Genomic DNA, 20,316 nt, shown 5'->3' on the forward strand with positions numbered 1-20,316 from the left:
TTTGTTTTCTCGTTTCTACTTTTCAACCCTAATAAAAGGTCTCTCAAATACTCTGCTATTTTTATGCTAAGCTAAATTATTCACATTTGATGCTTTTCTTGTTCAAGTTCAGATATAAACATACATGCACAATCATTGCACAGTTACTTCACACACACATCCCATACTTCAAATCTTCAATAGTAAACTTAAATAATTAGTTATATCTAAGTGATGACCAATTAATCACTATTAGCTTTGAGAGACATGAAACTGTTTTTAATGGCAAAGCTCGAAGGAGATAAAGCTATAAATAAGAATGCAAATATTAGGTTAAAAAAATATCCTTTGAATGGAAAAGTTGAGAAAGTTTTAAACATTTTTCTGTCCAAGGTTTTTTTTAACCTAATATGCTACACACTATTATTTATAGCTTTATCTGCTTTAAGTTCCACCGTTAAAAGCAATTAATTACTATCAACTTCATTTTATTTGATGAGTTGACTTTTTATTTTTTAATAAACAATAGCAATCTTTTTCTCTAACTAAAACTGAAAAAATTTTTTAAAAAGCATCATTTTGATGCTTCTTTCTCATTCAGAATTGAAATTTGAGATTTATAAATGATTAACATAAAAAGGTGAGTTGAAATAAAGTTTGACTCAAAACAATTATATAACAATACTTAAATTATCCACATTATTCTGCAACCATTAAAAAAAAAAAAAAAACATTTTTATGCATCCTGTAAGTCATCTAGTTCCACCCCCTCCACCCCTGCCAAGTGGAAAGTTAAGCAGATTCTAAGTATGAGCAAAACCTCAGTAAAAATAAGAGTTATTTCCCTTGAAATTATTTACTTATCAAAGTTATTTCTCTTTATTCTCCCCCCCCCCCCCCCAAATCCTACCAATCACTACGTTTTATTTATTATTTTTCTTGTTCTTCCCCCTCCCCACAAGACATTTTTATGAAAAGGAGGATATAATCGAATATATGAATAACTTTATTAGTTTTTTTATTTCATCAACCCTCAGCAAGAGTTTGTTGAATGAAATATCCCCAGAGCTGACTGATTGCTGTTTTTTTTTTTTTTCTTTGAAAGGGTCTAAGTACCAGTGATATGCTGTAGTCAATTACACCCTCTCCAACAAATATTGGAAATCAGTAATCATCTGAAAACTCTACATGAATATATGCAAATAGAAATCTTGTGTGTGTATAGAGGTTTACAACTTAATACATGTAGTTGATTCCTCCCCAATCTTAAATTGAGATTTTCGTTTCTGTTATTCACAGCAACGAAATAAGAAAAAATAATCTACATGTATTATGTATTGATTTTGTTTTTATCATCTGTACATTCAGTAACACAACTAACTAATGGTGTCACTAAAATAAACAACTAAATACCAAAATAAGAGATCAATTTGATTATACTCTACTCCAATTTTCCTTTTTTTATAAAAAAACAATGAGAAAATTTATTTCCCTATGCACTGTAGCAGCGTGGGCATAATCTCTGTGCCTGTGCAGGTTTTATAAATTTCCCTGAAATTGTGGTAAACTCTATGTTGCTTTAATTCTTGGACATCTGGTATATCTAGTGGTAAGTGAAGCTACCAGCTGTAGTATTTAATGCAACAAGAGTTAAACTTATCTTGAAGCTATTGTCATACCTTCAGATTAATGTGACAAATCTTTGTATGCATATGTGTGGTTGTGCAATATTACAAACACAGATATGCAAGTATATATACATACATACACACACACACACACACAAACATACTCAACTACTATTTCTTATTGTATAATGACACACACATGCTCACTCACTTTTGTATGTGTAAATTCAGACATACATACACTTTTAAACACATTTACTGTATGCATAAACACACACAAATTGACACTCTCCCGTCATTCTTATCATATATATATATATATATATATATATAATTAAATACATGCACACACAAACATATCTATGTAACTATTTCAAACCTGAATCATGCTTAAGGCTTCTGTCGGGAAATTTTTTTTTTTTTACTAATTTGAATTCATTTCTCCCCATTGAGGTAACCAAGATGTTTTTCCTTACAACAACTGTTTCAACCTACAAAAAAAAAAGTCTTGCGACTTTTACTAAATGTTATTTATATTTTATACTTATTTTTCCATTAATTGTGAAGCCTTCTTGCATGCAGTTATATTTTTTTAAACCCATTCATTCATGCTATTATGATTATTACTTTGTATATATTTGATTAAATGTGTGTGTGTGCAATTGAATTTCTACTCTTCTGTCTCAATGAACCCATTATATATATATATAGGAAAAATAGAAGTTGAAAATGCACTGAGAACAGTCAAAATATTTTTTTTTTATTATATTTAAAGATTTAACCAGTTTCACAGATTACACTGATTTTCAAAAAGTTGAAATAAAAGGGCATGGCCTATGTCATAGCTGTGTTACTTCTAACTAGTGTTTGAAGCTAGCCCCTATTTTTATAGGGAGTCCATGGCTCAAATTAGTATGTTTTGAATAGGATTTTGTTTGGTTAAGGATAGTCACATGAGTGGTCTTAGAAATTTTTGTAACAGGGAACCTACAAAAATTTTTGTAGTGGGGACATAGTAGGGAACCTACAAAAATTTCTAAGACCAACCATCTGACTATCCTCTACCAATCAAATCCTATCCAAAACATACTAATTTGAGCCCTGAACTCCCTATAAAAATAGGGGCAAACTTCAAATACTAGTCAGAAGCAAGACAGCTGCGACATAAGCCACGTCTTTCTATTTCAACTTTTTGAAAATCAGTGTAAACTGTGAAACCGGTTAAAGCTTTAAATATATTAATAATAAATATTTTAACTATTCTCAGTGCATTTGCAACTTCTATTTTTCCTATATTTCTACCCATGTGGAATTTATTTATATATATATATATATATATATAGCTAACTGTACAAATGTCTTGTTTTGGTCTCTACTGCTGGTTGTAAATGTATATGCTGTTGATCACATCAGGCTCCATCTCCAAGATACTCTCTCTATAGATACATTCTGGCTTTAGTTTTAGATTTAAGAAGTCATTAGGAATCACTGCAGATGTTGATGGCAAGTTTGCATGACGCAGTTCCACCCTTCATCTTGTTTGATTCTCCACAGGAATTATTGTTCAATTCAGTACCAAAAGCTAACAAAACACAATTTTAGTGTAGTTACTGCTTACTGAAGTGAGTTGTTCCCACATTATGGTTCCTATTTACAGCTAAATAGACTGAGGTGGGATGCTGAGAGCTGTTTTACCTACATGCACAGCACTAATGACCAATGTCTAACATCAAATACAAGGTTACTGTGTGTGTAAGACCACACAACTAACCCTGCTCCTTCTTAAGGCAGAAAGATCATGTTTGATCTGTTTGACTTTTGTGGTGAATTACAGCAATTTGTTTCATCATGAAAATATTAAGGTAGATAAATATAGCACCATTGCAGTCTCTAGCTTAATCACCTAGGTTACTGATGTTGTTTTGCCAGTGCAGCACTAGTCCACATTTCATTGCTGCAACAAGCAGAAGACTTGCAGCCTCTGCTCTGCAAGATATTCATGTGTGATCTCTCTCTGTATATATATATATATATATATATATATATATATATATATATATATATATATATATATATATATATATATATATATATATATATATATATATATATATATATATATATATATATATATATATATATAGAGAGAGAGAGAGAGAGAGAGAGAGAGAGAGAGAGAGAGAGAATGTTCTATCATCAGTTGGGTAGGTAAAGTAGCATTGAGCTGTGTGCTTGACTTCTCCTTGGCCTGTCATTCTCACAGGTTATAAACCTTTGGTCCCATCAAGAAATTAAAGCACAGTTGAGAGAACTCCTGCACACATGTCCACACAATACTCATGGTATCAAGGCACATTTACTTCATATCCCTGCCCCACTTCTGCTTCTACAATTAAATGCCTGTGAGCAGAAATTAATAGTTAAAATGTTAAAAGGAAAACAAAAAGTGTTCACATCCTGCTTTGAGTTAAAAGGTTAGGTTACAAAATATAAATTGAAACAATGACAACTATTTCTTAGGGAGAAACTAAAGCTGAAAGATTAGAAGTTATGTTGTTTGTTTTTTTTGTTGTTTTTTTAATCACGGTTTCAGTACAGACTTGTGATTAAAGGTGTGCCAGCTATGATCTACCAATCTAGAAGTACAATATCTTTTTAAGATGGTAGGGTGTAATTTGAGAGACATTTGGCTGACGACAGGAATGTTGATAAATGCAAAAGATTTTGTATGAGATTTCAAGTCCAGTAAAAGAAGAGGACAATCATACTTGTTCTCAAGAAGTTGTGCTAAAAACTTGTCTCGGACATGTTTTATTCCGTTCTTTTCTTGAAGAAATCAGGATGTAAAAGACAGAGGTAATGTTTAGAACCAAACTAAACTTTTCTCATTCGTGTCCAATTAACACAACAACACTACATAGAAACCTTCTTTTCTGTAGCGTATGTGCCTGCTTATTTTGCAAGGGTTTGGCACAAATCTGAAGCTATATAAATGAGTTTATTTATATGAAGAAAGCCATTCTCTTTCCTCTTCAATGATCAACCATGACATACTTCTCCTTTCCTCTCTCCATTCCTCTAAATGTGTGTGCATATATATATATATATATATATATATACACACATATGTATTCACACCAACCCAACGACTCTGTTAAATGTTGTCTCTTAGTGTTGTGAGAATCTCTTAGACTGATAAACAGAAATCAGTTGGATATGAGAATTATGTAATTCATTCTTATCTCATTGATTTGTTTTTCTTACTTTAATCTTAATTCATCAGATTTTAATTTTATCATCACTTCATTTAAAACAAGTAAATAAAAAAAAGTTTTTAAAATTATTGAAAAAAAAAAACTGGAGCTTTCTTCAATTGTTTGTCTTATTGTTCAGGATTTTTTTCTTTTTAAAATTGTATTTGAAATATGAACTTAAAACCCTGAAATTGTCTGTAACTCTCTTCTTTTCCCCAATCTTACAAACAATTTAACATTGTTTAACCCGAAGGGAGCTCTCAGTTTAATAACCCTTATATTGTATTAATATATTTTTTCTTTAAATTTTTTTTATAATTTATATATATATAGGGATGTGTGTGTATGTATGTATGTTGGTGCCACCATACTTTTCAACAGTTCATAATTAAAACAACAGAACAAAGATGTGTTCGTTAGTGTAACCTAAATGTCCAGCTAATCTCCTAGTTGTAGGATGGCCAATTAAATGACTGGAATTTATTGAATAAACATTAAAATTATGCCAACAAAAATGTGTTTTTGGTAATTATTTTCTAAAACTTGTTTTTTTGCCATTTTTGCCTCTCATTATTTCCAATGTCCACTAATCCTTGTTCTTACCCTATGTTGTGAGCATAAATCTCTGCATTTTCATACCACTTAAGGGTCAGTATGTACAAGTTACAGATTTCTGTTGAAATACATTGCCCTTGTTTCAATTGGTTTTGAAAATAACTGTCATTATTAAGCTGGTGTTTGGGACATAAATTAACATATAAATAATACGTTTTTTTCAATTTCATGAACTAAAAGTTGGAGTGGGGCAGGATAAATTACCTGCATCAACTTGCTATAAAAGCAGGTAGTAATTTTACCTTGTATTTATTCTTAGTGCAAGTTTTGGAGATTGCAGTTTGATTTTTAACAGTAGTATAAAAGTAGTATAAAAAAACTACACTATTTATGGAATGAGCCAATAATTTTGATTGAAGGTTTCAAATTAAGCCTACTTAAATCAGGAAATTTGTATTCTAGAACCAGGGGTAAAAAAAAGGGTAACGACTCCCTTCAGTCATGAATGACCATGGGATTGCACCTTGAAAGTTACGTTCCGAAGCACAAGCCTGGGCAAAGTTGTTTATGGAAGACAAGCAGTCAGCCATGCATACCAGCCTCCCCTCTCCATGCCACTGATGTTACCCCAGGCAAAGGCCAATACTGTTCAGACCAGTAACATGGCAACTCATTTCTACGGAGCAACATGAAATAAAGTGTCTTGCTCAACATAGCCCAGTCCAGGAATTGAACTCACTACATCATGATTGTGAGCCCAATGCTCTAACCACTGAGTTATGTGCCATCACTGAACCAGGCGTAGGCTGGTATCAAATTGGTTGAGAACTTCTACATAGTCTTTCACTCACTAATGAAGCCTCAGTGTTGTCCCTATCCTGAATAGAAATAGCAGTTAAACCCCCTCAAACCGCTCCCTAAAACACTTTGAAATGGAAACCACACACATTTTAAATCTTAAATTATGGCACAGCCTATCTCTACAAGAACACAAGGTTCTCGTTACACCGGAACATTAAATGAATGATGCTTCAGTTATTCCCCTGCCTTTTTACCATACATCATATCGTATAATATTCTAATATTATTTAAACAGCAGAATCATTAGCATGTTGGTCAAAATGCTTAGAGACATTTCGTCCAGCTTTACATTCTGAGTCCAAATTCCTTGAGAAAGATTTTGCCTTTCATCCTTTCAGAGTCAATAAGTACCAGTCATGCACTGGGGTTGATGTAATTAACTTAAAGGTTCCTTCAAAATTTGAAATAATTTAAATAAATATCTACCTGTCTGTTAACTCTCTCCATTCTTCTGGGTTGAACTGATTATTAATAATATACACAACACATAACCTCAAAGGAAAGTAAAGAAAGAAAGACATCGAAGGGGCGATACACACTCTGTGCGCACACAAGGATAAAATAATATTTAATTTAATAATCTCATATGAATTCGTATTTCAACAAAATGACATCAAGAATTATTTCCCCTCCTTATCATTTATAAAGATTCGCCTGTCCAACAGTTTTGAAGATAATCAAATCAAAATTTAATAAGTTTGAGCTACTCACCCAATGAGTATTTCTTCCAAATTTGGTGAAAATCCGTTGAGCCGTTTTTCCAGACAAGCAGACAAAGACAAGCCCTTGCTTTGCTTATGTGCGCAGGGTTAATAAATCCTTCTCATCAAGGATTACGTAGAATCCAATTTTTTTTTCAAGATTGTTGAGTAACATTTAAGGAGATTTGGCTACCATTTCTAGCAGTTCAAATAACAATGTAGAGGTTCTCTCATTAGCTCAAGACAAATTATTTTCTTCCTTAGGTAGGGGATCAAGGATCTTCAGAAGTTTCATAATTAACTGTACTAATCTTAATTACTGCTGCTAAACTTATTGGCTCTTGAATCTTGGTTATACTACTCCCCTCTACATAGCAATGAATAGATTTTTTTTTTACCTCAAAATTGTTGTAAGAAGAAATATAGTTAATTGAATTAGCTCCAATATAGATCTGGTAATTTATCGTAGAGGCAAGAAAGTCAAAGCAAAATTTGTTGATTCAAAACTAAATATGTCTGCAGTTCGTCTAAAATTGTTCCACTAAATATGTAAGCAGCTAATCTAGCACAGTACCACTTCAGCTAGTTCACCACCTTCTGCACTTAGCAAATTAATACCATTTTCATTTTTCTATTAATCTCCAACCATCATCAGATACCATGTCAGATTGGATTCAAACTCAGAACTTTTATTCCTAAGCTAAGAATAATTAACACAAATATCAAACTCAGGCACTGATGCTTGTAAAATGATGACAAATGGAGATGAAGCCAGTTAAGACAAAATGCCAGCAAGAAAGGCTGACGTTAAATGATGATGATGTAAATTGTGAGGGAATTTTTTCATCTCTGAGCTTGATGTTAATAAAGAGACCAAAGAAATTATAATCATATTAACAATAAACTCATCCCAGATATTTAGATATTTAATAATCTGTTAAACAATTAGGGAAACAGAAAAGAGAAAATAGTTGAAGCATCAGTAGTATTATGTGTCTGTATGTTTATAATAGTTCTTTAGTATGGCCACGCTCATACTAGAGCACTGCTGTCTAAACACGTGTATATATGTGTATATATATATATATATATATATATGTGTGTATTTAGACAGCAGAAGGGGGACAATAGCTTATAAGTTTCTCTGTCCACCTGTTTTGTGCATGTGTGCGTGTGTGTTGCGAAATGAAACAAATTAATTCAATGTTAAAATATTCATTAGATAAACAACCAACTGTTTTTTTCTTCTTTTTTTTTTAATTCAGTGAATAAATTTTAATTAACATTGTAATATGAGGAAGAAAAGAAGACCGACCTCAGATCAAGCTACTTTGGCCATGTGCATGATCAGATCAACCACGCGGTGGGAGTAGCCAGTTTCATTATCATACCAGGAGACCAGCTTGACAAAGTTGTCGTTTAGGCTGATGCCAGCACCAGCATCAAAGATGCTGCTGTGGGTGTCACCCAGCAAATCTGTTGAGACCACAGCATCCTCTGTGTAGCCAAGAATTCCTTTCATTTTACCTTGTGATGCCTTCTTCACGACTTTTTTGATTTGGTCGTAGCTGGCCTAAGAAAAGAAAACAAAAACAAAACTGCTAGTAGGATTATAAAAAAAAATACAAAAGGCTTCTTGGGAAGAGAAGCAGGGGATACATTTAAATGATGTCTACACCAAAAGTGTATCAGAGCAATGGCCAAGGAAATACTTTTAGGAAAGACACATGTTGTTCCATGCCAGCACGGAAAGCGGACATTAAATGATGATAACACCCTACATTAAATGATGCGGTCCTCAGTACAATGCTGTACTCAGTAAAAGACTGGTTGATTTATGGTTTAATCATGTCTGCCCTAGTGTGGCCGACCTGAGGCTAATTAAGACAACCAACCAATGAGAAGAAAAATTTATATTACAAACCAAATTCTCCAGGTGAGAACATATTTCAAATTTGCTTGATCAAATTCAGAAATTAATTATTAACATGGTATTTCCCCTTCTTTCAATTAGGTTTGGGCCTTTGGCTCATCGTCAACATGTGTCTTTGTGTCTTTTCTATAAGTATTTCCGTGGTCATTGCTCTGATACACTTTTGGCTGCTAACCCATGCCAGTATGGAAAAACGGGTGCTAAATGAGGATGATTCTGAGCAACCTCATACAGCATTTAGGTTTTGCACAGGTAAATGCCTGCTGATTGAAAGAAAAAAAAAAAAACAACTATCCTCGTTTATCACAGGGTTTGGTTCTAAACACAAACAGTGATAAATGAACCACCTTCATGCACTTTGTAAATCAAATTAATGGGAGATCCACTGATAACAAACTCACAGCAACGAAGCCTCCACCATCAGTTATTTTCCTCATCACCTCTACCATTTCCTGTACAAAATACACTCATCTACATTATTTGTTAGGATCAGGGGCACTTTGTATATTTTTCTGTTCACCAGTCCCATATTGATGGATACAGTCCATGTAAAAAATACACAATCTTGCAGCTTAGCAATATAAACACAAGTGATAATCAGTGCATTTCTGGGTAACTGGGGCACACTTTAGTGATCCTAGAAGAATCTTTCACAGATCAATTCATGATAAGCATAACACAGTCCATCACTGAGCATGCTGTTATCCCAGACCAGTAGTAAATGAGGCTACATGTATTATAGTATTAGTCAATATACTGTTTTCTCTGTTGCCTGTTTGTATGTGATGGTAGAGGAACACTGAAAATTATTTGCTCTATTAGCTGTTGATGTTTTAGCAATTAAAAACAGACCTGTTGTTTTTGTTTTTTGCTTTGTTGCCAGTGTAGAAATGAGGTTACAGCCTGTTAATTAGTTATTTACAATTATAGCCATACAACCATCAAGCATGACAAATATTTCAGTTCAACTTCTTAAAATTCAGTTTACAATTCCTTAAGTGCTTTGTTTGGCAAACGTTATGCAATACTGCAAACCTTCTGTTGTTATTTAACCCCAGGTTCAAACCTGTAATCAAGAGTGTTCTGCTATCAAACACTACATATATATAAGCTGATAGTGTGTTAGATGAGACCAATAGAATAAGTACTAGGCTTACAAAGAATATGTCTTGGGGTCAATTTGTTCGACTAAAGGCAGTGCTCCAGCATGACTGCAGTCAAATGGCTGAAACATAAGAGTAAAGAATGGACACATGCATGCAACTAGATTCTTTTGCAATCTGAGAGGCAGAATTTGTAAAGTGTCCAGTTTAAAGGCACCACGTGGCCCTTGGGTGTCTTTCACCAAGTATTTCTTGCAATCATTAATATCAGGACCCTAGACAGAGGATAAGTGAATATGGTGATGGAAAGTGGTTGGTGTTAGGAAGGGCATCCAGCCATAGAAGCCATGCCGAAACTGATATAGGGGCGAGACAAAGCCCTGCCACTCATCAGATCCAGCCCAAACCAGCAAGGGGAATGAGTGGGTGGATGGATGGATGGATGATGATGGTGGCGATGATGAGGAGGAGGAGGAGGAGGCCTCCCATTACAGTAGCTGTTGTGCTAACGTTACTTTTTCCTTTTTTCTCTGCCAAACTTGGAGCCTCTCAAAAGAATCAGGACATCACTCTTCCTCCTCTCACCAAAAGAAAACCATTTTTCTCTCCCAAAACTCCAACCACACTCATTTGCAAAACTACCGTCTCCACACATTAATGATACAACCAACAAGAAATATAGAATTAAAAGCTTGGATACTAACGCCTTTCTTAAGACGACAGGTAACATCAACAACAGAAACATCAGGTGTGGGGATACGGAATGCCATACCAGTCAATTTTCTGTAAAAGGAGGAAAAAATGATGAGTAAAATAATGTTTTCTTACATTGACATGGGCCACAAATTTGTAAGAGACAGAGAAATAGTTGCTAGGATGGATGAAACACAAATTCAACCTTGGTCGGGATTTGAACTCAGAATATAATGATAGCAAACTTGATAATCACAATCATACATTCAGCTGCCACTTCAGCACCCTCCAGAACCACATGGGATTAAATCTCTAAAACTGGCTGAGTCCCCTCCTCATCCTTCCCAGCTTATGACAGGTATTTATTTGATCAGGGTCAGTATCAAGGGTACTATGCAGTAGTATGAAGGGTACTATGCACTAGTACCAAGGGTACTGTGCACTAGTACCGAGGGTACTATGCAGTGGAACAAAAAAATGCTTAATTCCAATTTGAATTGATAAAAACTTTCAGGTGCAGGGATGGTTGTGTGGTTAAGAAGTTCGGATTGAAACCATATGCTTTTAGGCTCAATTCCACTGCACAGCACTTTAGGCAGGTGTCTTGTACAGTAGCCTCAGGCCAACCTATACCATGTAAGTGAATTTGGTAGACACTGAAAACTGTGTGGAAGCCTGTCGTATGTATGTGTCTTTGTGTCTGTTCCTCCCACTGTTTCACAACCAGTGTTGGTTTGTTTACAACACCATAACTTAGTGGTTCAGCAAAACAGACAAAATAGAATAAGTATCAAGTCCTGGGGTCAATTTGTCCAACTAAACCCTTCCGGGCATTGCTCCAGCATGGCCGTAGTCCAATAACTGAAACAACTAAAAGATAAAAAGTATTTAACCTTTCAAAGACAACTGGGTCAATATATTTGCCTAATATTGGTGTATGAGGAGCTGGCAAACTGGCAGAAACGTTAGCACACCGGGTGAAATGTTTAGCAGTATTTCATTTGTCTTTACGTTCTGAGTTCAAATTCCGCCAAGGTCAACTTTGCCTTTCATCCTTTCGGGGTGGATCAATTAAGTACCAGTTGTGTACTGGGGTCGATGTAATCGACTGGGCCCCTCCCAAAAAATTTCAGGCCTTGTGCCTAGAGTTGAAAAGAATATTAGTGTACTGGAGAAAAAATATACACTTTTACAACTCTCCATATCTGCTGAGATTTTGACACATATTTCTACAGAATTTTAAATAACATACATCATTTTTTTTTTTCTAACTAGCAAAAAATTATAAACAGAGTTCTGCCTTCATTACAAGGAAAAGAAACTATCAGTAAGCTTTGTCTCTAAAAGATTGTTTAAAATTATTATTATTTTTTAATTTGAGTTTGATTGTCAGTTACAGATATTTTATTCTTTAAATTCTAATTTGAAGTTTATTGTATACAAGTTAGTCTTAGCAATGTGCCATTACACTTCTATTCTCTTAAAAATATGAGATGAAATAAAAAGAAAATCCAAAATTTGTAGCATTTATTAAAAGCCATGAGAATCAGAAAACAATGCAAAGAAGTGAAATGAGAAAATGTTGGTTTCTTTACCCATTTAAGTCTGGGATGACTTTGCCAACAGCTTTTGCAGCTCCAGTGGAACTTGGAATAATGTTCTGGGAAGCCCCACGTCCACCTCTCCAGTCCTGTCAAAGAATTTTTATTAACACGTTACTCAGTGCCTAATTCTATTATGTTGAGTCAAAAGTTTTGCAATATTTTGGTAACTGATTTGCTTTATTCATCAATTTACAACAGAAGCATCCTAGCATTCATAGTAGAGGTCATTGTGTTGCATTGTCTGAAGCCACTTTTCTGCCAGTTCTTTGATCCCATGCTGATACCAGTTCTTGTCCTTTGAGGCAAAGAACAACTTTGACTGAATCTTCCACCTTTTTTTATTCTTGATTGATGAAGCATCACAAGCACAGGAAGTGAGCCAAAGATTGGAACAAGTAATAATCTGAGGGAGATGTTCTGCAAGTTTAATGTGCATAAGTGGTTGTTAAACAAGGGCCAGCTCCCAGAACCTGTCACCAAACATGGGGTTCTCAAACACAATTATGAGGGGATAATTCACTATGAGTTTGCTCCAGGCAGTCGAACCATCAATGCCAACCTGTACTCTGGATTGCTGAAGCAGATGTATGCCGTTGTATGGCAAAAATACCTGGCATTGGCCAAGAGAAAGCAAGCTCTTCTTTCAACAAGACAACGCAAGACCTCATACCACTTGAACGATCTGGAATAAATTCCAGGAACCTGAGAGAAACGAACTGATGCCACACCCAGCAATATATCAGACCAATTCTAGTGGGAGTGGAGCAAGTCAATTACACTGACCCCAGTAATTGACTGATACTTTATTTTATCGACTCCAAAAGGATGACAGACAAAGCTGACCTTGGCAGGATCTGAACACAGAACGTAAAGAGCCAGAAGAAATGCCACTAAGCATTCTGTCTGATGCTCTAATGATTCTGCCAGCTTTCCACCTTAACCATGCTATATAAACTGATTAAACATACAAACAGCATGTCTGTATGTGCAACCACATGAATACACTTCACTCCAGTTCTAATTTATGAAGTTACACACACACACACTTTAAATACAGATGTAGTGGGTTTGAAACCAAATTGCTAGGTAACCGAATCGACATCATGACCAAGCCACAGTAGTTTCACATGATCAGCCAATTAAGCGACCAATCAGCATCAAGCCATCACATGATTTGACTTTCTAGAACTTTCTCAATGAGCCCTAGATAAAGGTGGGTTTTGGCAGTAATCCCAGAATGCTGAGACAGTTGCTTGACATCTCTCTTTTCATTCACCAAGAGCCTACGGTAGATAGAAGACCAAGATTTTGTCACCAGTTGTGATGGGCTGGCCACCGATTGCTATATCAGTTAATCTGTCACAAATCCCAGCAATATGTCTCTCCAGGTGTGTAACTGTTGCTGTTAGTATTCGTAAAAGACCAACACAGAAAACGTGCAGTGAATAAATCTTCTGTTAAATGTTCATGAGTGTTGTTAATTACTTCTTAGAAATAAATTTTCATTCACCAGCAGCAAACAACCACCTGTGACACATTCATGTACCCTGTTAATTAATTGTACAATAAACCTATGATTTTAACTACTATGCACTTCCATATATAGACTATCTCATATTAATTAGCTTCACTCATTAGTGATAATATTTTTAATGAAATGTACAGAAATTGTGTTTCTAATTTTGAAAATAATCAGGAATTTGGTTGTTTTTTTGTTTTGGATTATTAACCTCATCTCCAGAGATTTACATCTGCTCTACACTTCAAACAATTTGATAATAAAAAAAGACAGACACATTGGATACAATAGTATGAGATAAATTGACTGGAAAGATGTGATGGTCACGGATAGAGTGCCTTTGACCATAGATCTACAGAATCAGGGTTGATATAGTTTGACATGAACAACATATGAAAGAGTGTGTGTATATATATATATATATATATGGGAGAATATACGAAAAAACAACAACAGACGAGGACAGATGGTGTAAATAACAAAAGGATGTATTAGTATGACGCTCGGGAATACGGAAAGTCTTTAACGTTTCGAGCTACGCTCTTCAACAGAAAGAATACGGAGACAAGGAGAAAAACACGGAGAAAAAAAAAAATATATGTATATATATATATATATATATATACGTCACTATGAAACAAAGATACAAATAGGAGAAAATGAAAGTACCTTTGCTGAAGGTCCATCCACAACTTTCTGTGTCGCAGTGTACGAGTGGACTGTGGTCATCAGTGCTTCTTCAATGCCAAACTCATCATGGATCACTTTGGCCAATGGTGCCAAGCAGTTGGTGGTGCAGGAAGCATTGCTAGAGAAAAGAAAAAATATGGAAACTTCATGTGAGTAGAAGAGTCTAAAATGGCTGAGTGGAGATGTTGTTGTACAGCCAACTCTTAACTTAGGAATTCAAATCCATTAGTGAAGGCAAGTGGCCTAGTGGTTGGCATGTTGCACTCATGATCGCAAGAATATGGTTTCAATTCCCAGACTGGGCAGTGTGCTGTGCTTTCAAACAAAACACTTCATTTCACATTGCTCCTGTCCACTCAACAGTAAACGTGTAACCCTGCAATGGACTGGCATCTCATCCAGGGGGAATGTTGCACCTCCACCCAGCTAAGCCTGCATCCAGAGACATGTTTCTGAGTCTTTGCTCGTCATCAGTAGCAATGGCCTGCTAGTTGGAGATGCCTGTCAAGCTCTCGTAAACATATAATAATTCCAGTGAAACACATTCACTGATTTCAAAACTAGCAGACCATTGCTACTCCAGACTGATGACGAGCAAAGACTCAGAAACATGTCTCTGGATGCAGGCTTAGCTGGATGGAGGTGCTTGTCTCCCCTTTGTAAACATAAGGACACAGGAAATGTGTCAAGGCCGAAAGGAAGCAGTGCTGCTTCCTAGGGCTAAATAGCAGTAGTATTATTCCCTTCATGAGACTGTCACGTTAAGTTGACAGCATACAACTACTTTATATATATATATATATATATATCATCATCATCATCGTTTAACGTCTGCTTTCCATGCTAGCATGGGTTGGACGATTTGACTGAGGACTGGCAAGCCAGAAGGCTGCACCAAGCTCCAATCTGATCTGGCAGAGTTTCTACAGCTGGATGCCCTTCCTAATGCCAACCACTCCGAGAGTGTAGTGGGTGCTTTTACGTGCCACCGGTACAAGGGCCAGTCACACGGTACAGGCAATATATAAGAAGCAAAGGAGGAAACCTGTACAACGATTATTCAAGGTAGAGATGGGCTGTGCAGGCCCAGAACCAGTCTGTCTTCCCAGCACGCAGCTTTAGCTTCATGTATGGAGACTATAACACACAGACATCAGGGCAAGCATGACAGTACCTTCATCTTGAAATCTGCCTTCTGTCATAGCTGTTGCATGAGCTGAGCTAGTTTACTCACAGCTCGGTGTTGCTAGATGTTAAAAGCAAGGCTGCTGCTGGGTGAAATGAACCTGCATACATTATGTCTGAATAAACTCAAGATATCACTCACCTCACAATATTGAGATCTTTCGTGTACTTATCATGATTCACTCCCATTACAAACATTGGGGCATCAGCCGAAGGAGCAGAAATAATTATCTTTTTGGCTCCACCTTTTAAATGAGCCTAAAAACAATAGAAATAAAAATGAGAAACAGAAATGCCAGTATCTCAGTTGCTACTTCAGAGCAAAACAATAAATTTCTTCAATTATTGATGTACAATTCAAAGAGGGTAACCTCTGCCAACCCTTGAAATGCTCAACGTTGCGGCCAGATCAACCTCAGTAATTTCACACCTATCTTTAACACAAGGATCACATGGTTTAAGTCTTAACATTTGGCTTCAAGCAATCAATAGGCTGGACACAACTAGAAAAGCTTATTCTGTGTTATAATAAGTACCAGGCTTACAAAGAATAAATCCTGGGATCGACTTGTTCGACTAAAGGCAGTGCTCCAGCATGGCCGCAGTCAAATTACTGAAACAAGTAAAAGAATGTGTTCTTCCTGCATACACAGTCTAGATTTCCATTGGCTGAGACAGTTGAAACCTCTCACTCGCAGCATCTTTATATTCTTGCAGGAATATCCAATCGTTTGATCTTCAGCTTCACTTAGGGAAGGCCTAGTGGGAAGTTTACTTGCTCAGAATGTGGGCGAAAGCAAATTCAAAGACCCAGCCTTCAGAGATACAGCAGTGGGATAATAACAATAACAGATTTGAAATAATCTAGACTATCGTTGTTGTTGTTGTTATTAGCAAGTAATTAACTTCAAATCATTGATTAATGTGAGGTTGCATTGTAGCTGAACAGAAGAATAATTAAGTGACTGGTGATACACAAAGTCAAATAGAAAGTGTGAAATACTCACTGCCGCCTTCTCAATAGTGGTGAAAACTCCAGTACTTTCAACAACATATTCAGCCCCAGCTAAGCTCCATGGAATGCAGGCAGGATCTTTCCTATAAAATTTGTTTTTAAATAAAAAACAAACAAACAAAATGTAGTGTTAACAAACGTGTATAAAAGAAGAGACAAGTGGTAAATCAGTTGAATATAAATGTAGCTGAAGCCATCAACAGAATGTCTATACCAGCCATAGGCAAACCGTGACCCACAGGACTTACTTTATGAATGGCGCACCATCAAAAACTTTCTTTCAATGATTTTAGTGGTGCAGCCTGCCTGATGATGAGCTATGTCTCATGCAGCACACTTCTCAAAAATTGGTTGCCCATACCTGATCTATACAGCAGCTTGACCTGTTAGAAATAGCAGCAAAATTTCCCTCACATCATACCCTACTATCTTGTCTGACATATATTGGAATATCTGTAGCAAAGCTACATATTACATAGTAATGTGTGAGTCGACCTGCACAGCAGACGAATATATTGAAGAAGCATCTAGCCTCGCTTTGATACAGTAGCCTCATTCTGAGACACTAGCTGCGTTCTGAGCTACACCGTAGAAACAGTTCAGTTCCTGCCAGGCCTTGGTCAAAGACATGTCTTCTCTGCTGCTCCATGTGCGATCTCCCACATGTGACTCACATGTCTATTCACCTTGACACAAGAGATATGGTTTGTAAACGAAGATATTTTATCACACACACATTCTCAAAATGACTGTTCTCATTACATAATTGCATACATACTGTAATACAAATATTATATGTTACTTTTTTCAGTGCAAAAGCAAATATCAAAACTTTCTTTGTATGCAAACACACATGTTTTAGTATCATACTACATGCTTCCACCACAATAGGTGAACACAGAATAAATAATATATTTATACACAAAATAGTCTTATGGTGATTCATACAAACTGTTTCCATTTAATAACATGCACTTGAACAGCCAACAACAGCCGCTGTATATCATTATCCTAGATACATCTAACGGTATCCTAGATACATCTAACGGTATCCTAGATACATCTAATGGTATCCTAGATACACTGTTAAAATAAAAATGGGTTGATTACAGCTGGAACATAATCCAGCTCAATCTTGGTTGATCACAGATGAAACAAGATATACCTTATTTATGCTTATGCTAATGATCTGGTTTGATCATGGCAGTATCTTTAATGCACACAGGATTTTACTCACTGTGTATATTAAGAAGGAAAAGTTATGTAGAGGCCAGTGATTACCACAGACTAAACCCTATCCTATACTTTTGCTTTCAAATTTTGGCACAAGGCCAGCAAGTTTGGGAGAGGGGGTAAGTCGATTACATTGACCCCCACCCCCCCATCCAGTCCTCAACTGGTACTTATTGCATCAACCCTGAAAGGATGGAAGGCAAAGTCAACCTAGGCAGAATTTGAACACAGAATGTAAAGACAAAACACTACTAAGCATTTTGCCCAGCATGCTAACAATTTTGCCAGCTCACTTCATTACCTTACCCTATGTTACCCCATAAAAAGAAGTTGGTCACAGAACATCATAGAAGATAACAAACACAGAACATCCTAAATGTCTCTACTTAAAGTGCTGTTGAATAATCCAATGTCATCTTTGTTCAAAAAATCGTTGAGTACTCCTAACAATTTCTAAGGGAACAGAAGGACCCACTTTTAGGCTGATTAACATATATTATGCTATTAGATTTACATAAAAATATTTCTTTAATAAAGACTTTTTACATTCTAAAACGGCCATAAATTTGTTGGGGAGGGAGAGTTAAGTGAATTGATTGCAGTAAATGTGTCTAATACTTATTGTATTAACTCAGGACCTATACATTCTGACCCAGGTATATTTTGAACTCTGAATGTAAAGTGACAAAGCTTAATAGAGTAAAACATTTTAGTCTGGTGTTCAACCCTTTCAGCAACACTGCTGAAACTTTTAGGCAAATGGTACAGTTGTTTCATACTAACTTCCAGTATTTCACTGACATTTCATGTCTATACATATGCATTTCTTTACATCTACAATCTCAGCATTGGCACTCATCTTTTTTTCCTGTCAAAAGCCAGTTGTTCAATTCTTAAAAGCCAGAGTGTTGTGGTTTTAAATTTACTATTTTTTCCTGCATCTTTCCATCTCTCATGTTCCTCTCATTCACTTTTTTTATGACTCAGTTCAATTTTGATCGAAGTGTAGAGTATATTTAATTCCTGACACTGTACTTTCACTCTCACAAGCTCGCTTTTATACACACTCATTCTCTGGCCTTATCTATGACACCAGCTACAGTTTAAGGCCTTGATCACAAATCAGTGTAGTGATGATAGTGGTGTTGGTGGAGTGTCTAACCATTTCCGACAACACCTCTTTATGGTTTAATTTTTTGCTATTTTATTATGGACAGTCCGTTCTCGTATGAAGTGGGGGGGAGGTACCTTTTTTACTAGATTTTGTAACTGCTTTTGATAAAATTTGCTCAACTAAAAAGTTTTTCATGGGCAGGGCCCCAGTATGGCCACAGTGCAACAACTGAAACAAGTAAGAAGTAAAATGGAAACGTATTCTTTTATTTCTTTTGTTTCAGTCATTTGATTGTGGCCATGCTGAAGCACCACCTTAAAGGGATTTTTAGTCAAAGAAATCAACCCCAAGACATTCTTTGTAAGCCTAGTACTTATTGTATTGATATCTTTAGTGAACTGCTAAGTTATGAGGACATAAACACACCAACATTGGTTGTCAAACGATGGTGGGGGTGAGGAGACAAACACACATAAATATATACATACATATACACAATGGGCTTCTTTCAGTTTCCGTCTACCAAATACACTCACAAGGCTTTTGGTCAGCCTGAGGCTATAGTAGAAGACACTTGCCCAAGGTGCCATGCAGTGGGACTGAACCCGGAACCATGTAGTTGGGAAGCAAGCTTCTTATCACACAGCCACACCCATGCCAACAAATATAACACAATAAATACATTTAGATTTGTTTTCTCTAATGTTTTAGCATATATTACACTCGTTCTCTTTCAAACTCTCATGTTCACATTGTGTTGTTTTTGTCATAGTCAGAAGAGGAGGGACAGTGCCCATGACATTTGTCAAGGTGTTCAAGACTGACGGAAAGAAGAGTGGCCCAATATAATCTGCCTGCAACACAGGATAATCTGCAAAGGGTACCCAACAGCAAGATGGAGATATTTATTATTTTGTTTATTATAAAAATTAGATGGCTTATTGGTTAAGGTGTGGCTCACAGTCCTAGATCATGGTTTCGATTCCCAGACCAGGCAATGTGTTGTGCTCTTCAGCAAAAGACTTAATTTCACATTGCTCCAACCTAGTCAGTTATGAGTACCAGCAATTATTAGGGGAGTTAATGCTGCAATGGACTGGCATCCCATTCAGCAAGAAAGAGTGTTATAATCTCAGTCACTTATAAGCCATGGAAGCCATGTTAGTCTCTGGCCTTATGAGTCCCAGGGTTCGTGGCAGACTCAAGTATATGTACAAAGGTTGAAATCTATAAAACTAAAGATTATGAG

General features: G+C 36.0%; 1 protein-coding gene across 5 annotated transcripts in view; it reads right to left on the minus strand.

The window, feature by feature from the left end:
* Positions 1-7,888: 7,888 nt before the first annotated feature.
* LOC106880635 (glyceraldehyde-3-phosphate dehydrogenase) overlaps positions 7,889-20,316 on the minus strand; it is a 38,835-nt gene continuing 26,407 nt past the window's right edge. For all 5 annotated transcript variants that reach the window (XM_014930671.3, XM_014930673.3, XM_014930672.3 and 2 more), the window contains exons 5-10: positions 16,713-16,803; positions 15,848-15,963; positions 14,500-14,638; positions 12,303-12,397; positions 10,719-10,797; positions 7,889-8,551 (exon numbers count right to left, since the gene is read on the minus strand). In XM_014930671.3, the coding sequence (XP_014786157.2) occupies positions 8,300-8,551; positions 10,719-10,797; positions 12,303-12,397; positions 14,500-14,638; positions 15,848-15,963; positions 16,713-16,803 (772 nt within the window). In that variant the 3' untranslated portion in view covers positions 7,889-8,299. The remainder of the gene's footprint in view (positions 8,552-10,718; positions 10,798-12,302; positions 12,398-14,499; positions 14,639-15,847; positions 15,964-16,712; positions 16,804-20,316) is intronic.

Source organism: Octopus bimaculoides, chromosome 9 (assembly GCF_046866305.1).
Source record: "Octopus bimaculoides isolate indiv1 chromosome 9, ASM4686630v1, whole genome shotgun sequence".
Taxonomy (NCBI): Eukaryota; Metazoa; Mollusca; class Cephalopoda; order Octopoda; family Octopodidae; genus Octopus; species Octopus bimaculoides.